The sequence below is a fragment of the Vanessa cardui genome, chromosome 4, assembly GCF_905220365.1.
Source record: "Vanessa cardui chromosome 4, ilVanCard2.1, whole genome shotgun sequence".
NCBI lineage: Eukaryota > Metazoa > Arthropoda > Insecta > Lepidoptera > Nymphalidae > Vanessa > Vanessa cardui.
The window spans coordinates 15144607-15154682 of NC_061126.1; the positions used below are offsets into that span (position 1 = coordinate 15144607).

The 10076-nt window shown below is 34.0% G+C and overlaps 1 protein-coding gene across 2 annotated transcripts; it reads left to right on the forward strand.

Annotated features, from left to right (window-relative positions):
- The first annotated feature begins 3707 nt into the window (after positions 1-3707).
- Positions 3708-9575, forward strand: LOC124544217. Of its 2 annotated transcripts, none has more exons than XM_047122680.1 (5): positions 3708-3847; positions 5211-5378; positions 5647-6727; positions 7005-7596; positions 7877-9575. In XM_047122680.1, exons 1-5 carry the CDS (start codon positions 3802-3804, stop codon positions 9050-9052), a joined length of 3063 nt encoding a protein of 1020 aa, XP_046978636.1. In that variant the 5' UTR covers positions 3708-3801; the 3' UTR covers positions 9053-9575. The 2 variants fall into 2 exon arrangements, with proteins under 2 accessions (XP_046978636.1, XP_046978638.1); XM_047122682.1 differs by having other exon boundaries at positions 7062-7596.
- The last annotated feature ends 501 nt before the right edge of the window (positions 9576-10076 follow it).

A 10076-nucleotide genomic window follows, 5' to 3' on the forward strand; every position in this document is an offset into this window, starting at 1 on the left:
TTAAGTAATATATAAAACAATTAGAATATTATATTATTATTCCTTACAATAAAATAAACTGCATAGTTTCGAAATATATTATTTATTGTTCACATTTAAATAACTTTTTAAAATTATGCGTCCTCAAATAACAAAACATTAATTTTTTTTTTTAATTTGATTCGTTGCTGAATTGCATACAGCCAAAAATCCTTGACCAGTCATTAAAATAAATAGACGTAAAGATAATTATATAAAGTTTAGTGAATTCAACAGAATTACTCCAACACAAAGCTCAATACATACCTAAATTGTACTCTCATACATCAGCTGCCTGCAATCGGAACTTGCGAAGCATTCAAATGCTTTCTATACCCCTCGCTATGCTGGACGGGCAGGACTCGGCACAATGGCTGTCAATTTAACCGGGAATTTGGCTTGGATGCCTTTGCTAACGTACTACGATAGAACACTGACATGACCAGCCAAGAGGCTTATTGAATTACCTATTGGTCCTATTGTAATTTAGTTACAAGCCCATAATTCGCTAAGATGAAATTTGAGATCAAATCCGATATTGGGATTAATTATATTACGAATTTTCCTTCCTTTTTAAATAACTTCTATAACATATAACATTCTATGAACAACGTGATCTTATCAACAGATATTTAATTTATTTACAACAATATCCAACTATAGCAGCATTCTTGAATAAGCTTCCAAATTTCCTCTGAAGTGGAAATGTCTCCAGGACGAGGGGAAGGATATTAAAAACTATTTACTTTTACATAAAAACTCTTTTGAATGAAAATCAAAACGAAACAAAACCTAAACTATAAACATATAACGGCTCCCATTTCAGAGAATACATTAAATACATTGACATTACATTTATAAGATATTCTCAATGAACTGCATTCTGAATTCCCAGGCTAACCTTACCGACCTTAAGATTAGTCCTTCGCTCGTGAATTCAAATGCCACAGCCCCACAAAGGATGCCGATCGTGAATTACCAACCGCAATCTTTAGGCTGATCGTAAATTACAAATATTTCAATACTGAACTAGAAATTTAATCGATTTTTCTGTTCCATAATTATTATAACACAACTTTTTACGTGTCTAACCTACTCGACTATTTGTACGGAGGCAATACCTACATACATATATTCTTTCGTTGTTCTTTTACATAATTATGATAAAAAATAAAGTTTTGCAGTGCGTTAGTTTTAACATATCAGAATTAAATATGAAGATAATACATATGTAATTATTTTATTCGGGCCTTTGGATAACATATATGTATATTACAAATTACTTTTGCCAAAAACTTCAATTGGTTATATTCAAAGTATTAATTTGATGACGAATTTAAAAAAAAATGTGAAATAATTGAATAGATTAGATTTTTTACATTTTTACTTTTTTTAAATTGTACTTCAACTAAATTAAAAAGTAAAACATTTGCAAATTAAGTATTGGTGAAATTATATTTAATAGAACCTTAATACATTTGCATAAGGGATTGTTAACATTACATAGCCCATATCGAACGGCGGTGGTGACTATCATTACGCGGTCCATTTGAATAGATATCTATTTTAATACATAGTATAATTTAATTACTAAACATTTCCTACTACAAAGCATTTTATTAAAACGTTAATATAGTACATTAAAACAAACAATTGGGTTTATTTAGGACGACCGTACATGTTTAACTGATTTCCATAGTAAACAATTGCGGTCTTGCAAACCAATTCGCTTATATACATTTATTTCTGTCATTAATTAAAATTAATTGTTTAGTAAATTATTCTGCCTTAATTGAATAAACTTTTATAATAAAATAAATATAGCAAATAATTATTTCGTATAAATTAAGTAACCTTAATAATGTAGGAATATTTTTGTTAATCGTTTATTAACAACAATAAATATAATAACGAATTATTATAAATTTGATATTAAAGAAACACGGTTGACGACCTACGTGGTCGAGTGGTGTGTACACCGGTTTTTATGGGGACGCCACTCCGAGGTCCCGGGTTCGATTCCCGGCTGAGTCGATGTAGATTATCATTAGTTTTCTATGTTGTCTTGGGTGTGGGTGTTTGTGGTACCGTCGTTACTTCTGATAATCAGATTCCATAACACAAGTGCTTTAGCTACTTACATTGGGATCAGAGTAATGTATGTAATGCTGTCTCATATTTGTTTAATTATCCGTGCTGAAATCAAATCAAATCATAATACTCTTTATTGTACCCTAATAAATAAATCATTAAGATACGATTAAGAGAGATGCACAAGACGCTGCCTTATCGCTAAAACAGCGATCTCTTCCAGGCAACTTTAAGGTACAGGAATGAAACAAATATCTCTACTTAATGTACATTCAAAATTTCCTTTTCAACGACCCTAAAGAGATAAAAATAAAACTAGCTATAACGGATTTGAATCGCGCATATTACTTATTTTTAACATCCCGGTCACGGGTAGACACTACCGTGACCACGAACGCTGTAAAGTGCTCGAAACGTCGGGATGTTAAAAATAATTAATACACGCGATTCAAATCCGTTATAGCTAGTTTTATTTCAATGTGTAATCGCGAAAATTTAAGACGACCCTAAAGAGATCCGTCTCGAAATATAAATGACGTTTTCACTCGTAGTTGTGATATCGTTGAAAGCTTTCGATCGTATTCATTCTAAAGCGTTGTCGGTTGTGATCAATTAACCGACAGACAACTGAAATGAGTAGCGAACCGACGCTACCGACGAACCGCATTTTCACTGATTATTTCCCCAACCGCGCTGATTCGTTGTATCGTCAGCCTTAATGAAAATATACAATATTCATTTGTAATTTCATTCCATGTGTCAAAACATTGTTTATTATTGATTGTGATCCGTATAAAAGACTAACTAAAGAATCGCCAACCGGTACAGCTTAGAGACAATCTTATATTATAATCGTTAACAAGACACATTTGATTTAATTTAAAAACCTAGATCTAGATATGTTAATAACAACTACAAATGAAATAAATATATAAATAAATATTGGACAAGATCACATACATTAGTCTGATCCCACTATAAGTAGTAAGAGCTCTTGTGTTATGGAAAATCAGAAGTAACGAAGGTACCAAAAACAGAGACTAATGATTTTTTCTACATCGAATCGAACCCGGATTCTCGGAGTGGCGTACGCATGAAAACCGACCACGGAGTTCGTCAAATATACAATAGTTTATATGTTTGAGGAATATATAATAATTAACACCAGGCATTATATATATATGGCATAAACTAATGAGTACCTAAATAATGTAAATACATATGTTAGGCTTCTATATCACGTGACATATGTGTCTAGTATTAATATATAAATGGGCATCAAATGGATAGAACTTTGCAAGGGCTGGGTTCAATATTCGATATGCTTTGGTTACCTTCGAAATTAGTTTGACGTTTCAATGTTACTATGAATTGTTTTCGTTCTCTATTTATATATTATTATTTGAATATCGAACATTGTCTTATATTTTAATTATTGATAGCAAAGGACTCAAACTTATATAATACGAGAACCACAGATAAGCACAGAATTTTTTGAAAATTGCCCTTATAAGAAATATTTAATTCATCATTTTTTTTCGCTCTTAATAGTTAAATGTGATTATAATTAATAATAATAAATTTATTATCTTTACAGGTACATCCGAAGAGTATTGATCAAAATGCGTGTTAACCACAGTTGAAGTTCATAGCTGGAAGAAACTTAATTCAGAGAACAAGAAAACGTGTGCCATGGATCTACGAATGTTCATATTCGTGGCGATATCTGCCCAACTTTGTAAGTTCTTAGTGACCTAGTAGCCTTACAATAGTTTTCAATACCCATAGTCGAATATATTAGCCTCAAAATTGATCTCAAAACCCAAATATTTCACTCAAAGCATCATAGTATGAAAAGCAAAATTACTACTAAATGCTTATTAATATTAATAAAAGCGAAAAGAAATTTAATTAAGTTAAACAGCCAACAGATATACACATATTGATTGTAGAGACGAACTCTTAACATACTTTCCTGGACAGTCCGTTCCAAGAATATTAACAGGAACAAACGATGTAGCGAAAAGGAGAGAAAAATGAAAATGTTTAGGCCAAAGTAATTGAAAACACATAGATTGGAGTGGGGGCCGATACCGATCGCATCTAAGGTGGACTATCTCAGCCCACTTGATGGCAAATGGCCCGGAAGTAACAAGGATATAGCGACACGACCCCGCCAGAATTTTGTTATCCAATTTCTATGCGAAAATGCAACATAAATTTATATTTCGCAGCGTAAAATAAATTTGGGTGTTTATTTATGCATATTATCATCGTTTAATACAATCCTATTAGACGATTTAATAATATTCGATAATATGAATTCCATTATATAAAATCTTAATTAATTTTGTAATTTTAAAGAAAAATATGATTATGAAAAATCTCAAGAATAGTTTTATCGTATCATTAATTTTATTTATAATTATTTACATTAATTTAGCAAATAACGAAATCTTTGCTAATTATTTCATTGCTTTTAATTATATTATTTAATTCTTTAACAGTATCAAAGTATAACATAATAGAAATATCAAATTTAACGTCTTTACACATCAATTGCCAAGCTTCACGCATCGAAGTACGTAAAGTTCACATCTAAAGGCTCTGAAGCGAGGCCTAGGTTCTATTACGGACCATTTACTGATCAATGGATTTGAAGTAACTCATACAATAACTGCCCTTTACGTTCCTTTTTTTTAATAATGGGGATTGGAATGTATATCATTATTTTAGAAAGATATTCGTAATGTAATATACGATAATTTTACCTTCTTATTATAATTCAAAGAAGACATGTATGATGTAAACTTCAAAAAATAATTGATACACTATAAAATAGACGAAAAGAGCCAGCACTTACAAAACGGCTGAGTGGTCAGCCGGTGTTCTAACCAAGGGTTGTGAGTTCAAACCCAGACAGGCACCAGCGTAGGGTGCTTTATATGTGTTTATGATTTATGTCAAAGTCAGCGGTAAAGAATTTCGTGTCGGTGGAAAATCAGTCACATGTCTGTCCATAAACTCTTAGGACTAGAGAAATTAACCCAGTAATGGCACATATACAGAGTGTTTATGTTAGTTTTATGTCAATATTTCAGGTAGCGTAATATCGGCTGACGGTCCATTCTACGATGGCGGACAGAAGGCACCCAGTCCAGCACCCGCTGGTAACTTTTTAACGCAAACTGTATACGGATTCCTGGACTTCACGACCACAATAGGCAATACTGTTATGGTTTTTTCGCCACACTCAGCCCCACCACCAGGTGATTTGTTTTTTTTTACAAAGTCTATAACTTAAACACTATTTTGTGAATTATTTCGTCATTGTGCTTATAAATATCAATGAATTTCGTATTTAAAGTTTTCAAACAATTTTTTTCTTAATCATATTAATAATCAGATTTTAAAATTTGTTTAATAAATTTATAGATGTTAAAGTTAAAATCAAACTCAAATTTTAGTAAAGCCTCAGCTTCACTTTAACTTTCTTTTAGTTTATATATAATCTTAAATATATTTTTTTATGTTTAGAACCACCGAAAACTGAAAACTCTGTACAAGATAATATTATAGAAACTAAACCACCACCGATTAACAATGTAAAGCCGGAAGCCATTAAACCAAGCAAGACGACAGACAAAGATAAGACGAATAAATCAGGAGTCCCAATCGCAGCGTCAAGTGCTATATCAGTCATAACCTCCTCCCCTAAAAAAGAAGAAAAAGTTGCAAATGTACCCAAATCAGTAGCTAAAGAACAAAAACAAATAATAACCAAAGTCGAAGTGTATGCGGGGCCATCGAAAATTGTTGAAAATATCCCCAAACCGGTAAAGGCTAACAAACAACCCTCGCCCAAAAAACAAGATAAAAATCAAATTATCAAAAGCGTCACTAACGTAATTAGCAGTAAGGTTGAAGTGAAACAAAACTCTCCACCGTCGTCTATAATAAATTCTAAGGTTAGCAGTGTAGTGGAAATTAGATCTAGCAAAGCTGAAGACGAACCTGCAATTTTAGTTTCTAATAACATCGGTGAACCAGAGTACGATTACTTGTCACGACAACCATCCGAATTCGTTGAAGAAACATACCGAGTTATTAACTTACGTCCATCAAAATCCCATGCACAAAAACCAAAAAATAATCTTAAAAACAGACATCAACCGACCCCTCCTCCTGATGATGAAGAACATCCCGTTGGTCTCGTAACTACTCTCGGGGGAACAATAGTCAAGGATGGACTAACGACAGTTCATGAAACCAGTGTCATAGGCACTTATATATCAGGAAAATATGCACAAGTTCTTAATAGTAACTCGAAAATTTTACAATCAGGCCATAAAGCTAAAATATCACCCAGCCCATCCCATAGAATTTTGAAAACGGCAGCACCGGTCCTTAATAAAAATCATAGACACAATTTGGAACCGACTCCATCCATAAGCGACGAAGATAATCACAGTAAAACTACCCGTAGACAAACAAGTAACGGAAGCTCTTATAAGAACCGCCACAGATCTCAAAATAATGAGAATGATGCTCCTGAGCCATCTAACCAAGGCAAAAAGTTTAAAAACAGAAATTCTTCACATTCCCAGCGTACACAAAGGTATAGTATATGTGTCAAATGTCTACTGTGACTAACAAATTTCACAATCGTAAAGATGCATCGCATTTGAATAACTAAAAGACTATTCAAGTCAATAACAATCTACAGTCATATTGTATAATGATTTATTATTATATAAAAGACAGTAGACGACGAGCTTTCCATTCAATTTGCTAGTCTTCATTAAATTGCATGACTACTTGGCTGCACTTTAATTATATTAACAAGTAATTGGATGAATCTTTGTTAGTTTTACATGCACTTTTTCCATTTTCAGTACACGTTTTGGTCGACCTGCCAACACAGCTCAACTGGCAACTGTGTCTGTTTTCAGTGAATCATCATCACCACCTTTTTCAAATAGACGAAAAAGCAATCGCAACTCTGGCCACAAAACGACGGTGACGCCATCTAGCAACAATGATAGCCAATCCAGGCGTGGATTCAAGCCTCGTATTCAGCCCACTGCGGTCGAACAAGTTACTCCAGTTGCGTCTTCGAGTGTATATAAATTTAAATTAAATCGTTCACAAAGTTCAGGACGCTGGCAATATAAAACTAGTCCTAAGCCCAAAGTAACAATTCGCAAAATGAACGGTGATGATGAACCTCAGACTACACCCAGCTTGAACCCTCTTCTCGATGATCCTCAATCGAATGATCTATCTCCTCAAGCACGATCCGATAACGATCTGGAGCTCTCAGGTTCTCAGAGTGGTCCAGGTACTCTTTTAGATAACGATACTGAAGATAATTCAATAGAAAAACCACCACCAGTTGAAACACTTAAAGTAGAAATTTCTACTCCAGCTGATTTTCGAGATGTTTACTATGAAATTGCAACACTGAAGTCTCCCTATACCTTCCAGGTTTGTATTTTTTAGATTAATATTTTATGCACTAATGGCCATATGTGCCAACTGATAGTGAGTGATCACCACCACCCATAGACGGTACATATGATTGCACTATATGACGGCGCTTTGGCGATATAATCTCATATCGCCAAAGCGCCGTCAAACTTCACTACGAAGATTTTCCTTGTGCCATACCATACGATCTGCCGGTTATCGGTGGCACAAGAATACATGATGTGTGAGCTTATACTAAGTAAATATGTATCTAATTACATATTTCGTAATTTTACAGGTTGGACGCGTTAAAAATACACGTATCATCACCGTAACTACTACGATTGAAAAACGTATCGAGCCAACAGCCTTACCATTAAATAGTCAGAGTGTTCTAAATGAACCATTGACTGAAAACATTTTAGCAACAGCATCGCCATACGGAAAGGATCATTACCTCTTAGATTCTAGCATCGTAACATTACCTCCAATAACACTGTCATCAGATGTCGAAACTCCTCCTTTAGAAACTGTAACTGAAACATTTAGTACCACACAACACATGCTTAAAACTCATATACTACCGGTTGTAAGAGATGTAAATATGACAAATAGTCTTACTTTTATACAGACTTACCAAGTCACAAGGTTCGTTACGGCGACCAAAACATTACCTCCTATGGACTTCTACCAATTCATACCAAGTAAAACTTTGAAAGAATTTAATAGCCGCCTTGACGAAGCTGGTTCCGAATTACATCTTGAATTAGACTTTGGGGACAGCAACGAAGACGAAGAAGGAGTACCACGTCGCGTCTTCCCGCCTGATTTGGATCTTGCCAATGTTGGTTCAAACTTCGACTTGACTGAAATAGATAAATATAGAGATAACCACTTAAGGCTTAAGAAAGCTCACGGACAAAATAAAGTGAACCAAGTAACGGAACCTCCAAACCCTGCCACTCCAGCTCTAACTCCGGAACAAGCACAACAACTCGCTCTATTGAGATTGCTCAATCCCGCTGCGGCCGCACAAATCCCGAATGTCGTCACAACATCGAAACCAATCCTTAAATACGAAACGATATACGAATCCCACGTGATACCGCTTTTCGATGGAAAGAATACAATTCAAAGCACAATATCGCGACCGGTTGCGACGATAACTAAAACGGAATACGAAATAGGAACGAGTAGCTTACCGGCCCTGCCCATCAACCCTCTCTTCCCTCAGCAGCAGTTCACGGTAACCTCGACTCCGGTCGTTTTGAACACGGAAGTTGTCGCAACAAACAGCCAAGTTCTGAAACTGACGTTCGGCGCCAAGACGGTGTACACGACGCTGTTCACAACTAAAGTTGTTCCAACGGTGCTGACGTCTTACGTGACGTCCTCTATTCCCGTGCAGCCGAGCGCCGCCGGCTTCCCCGGATACTATCCTGCGCCATTCGCGCCTTTCCCCTACGTCGGGTAATTAGATAAATATAATTTGAACACTTGTTAGAAATGTAACGGACTTTTATCTAAATCAGTGTTAAGGGTTTTGATGATAGCATAAAATGTGAAACTTTAAACGTGGTGCGTCATTATTATTAATAATACGAGTGATGAACTATATAAGTGGCAGTGTAAGGTGCCAACGCGGCAAAGTGTTGCGATTTATAGCTTTTGTGAAAGTGCGTGAAACTTTTACGTATTTCTTCTCTTAAAGTTTCTCGAGCGTAGAAATAAGAATCGTCGTTATGGTAACCCCAATATTGTAAAATATATGAGGTTTACTTTTGGCGTGTATAAAAATATCAATAATGTTATTTTTAATTTACTTAATTATTATTAGTAAAAGCTTTGTAAATACTCGTAATTTATATTAATCTTACCTTGTAAATAAACCGTGTATACATTATAATATTACCGAAGTTGTAGATATAAAGGATATATTATATTTTATATATTTTGTAAATTGATTGCTTGAATAAATTGGTTAATTTCATCATCAACTTGCCGTTTTATTGACTCTTTTAATTAACTTAATAAATTTAATTACGAAAGAAAATCCTATTTTGAAAAGATATGTATATATTTAGAATTACACAATTTGCTTCCTCTTCAGAATAAATTAATTCTTAAAAACAATAACTAACATTTCAAATTATACTTATGATAAATTGTATCATAAAATATATTAGTAACGTACGAAATATAGCATTGAGACTAAAATTAATTCGAAAAAAACTATCGTCATATGATTTTTGTATTATGCATCAATATTTTACTAAAATAAAATATAATATGATTTGCGTGTCTGTATATAATGTTAAAATAACAGATTTTTCAATTTTTGTTTTTTCGACTGTTTGTCTATCAGTTCAGGCTAATCTCTGGACCAGTTAGACCGATTTTGACGGGACTATCACTGGCTGATTGATAATACATTACCAATAAGGAGTAAATTAGGCTACAAAAATAACTTTTTCGCACATGAAGCCAGCAGGCACAGA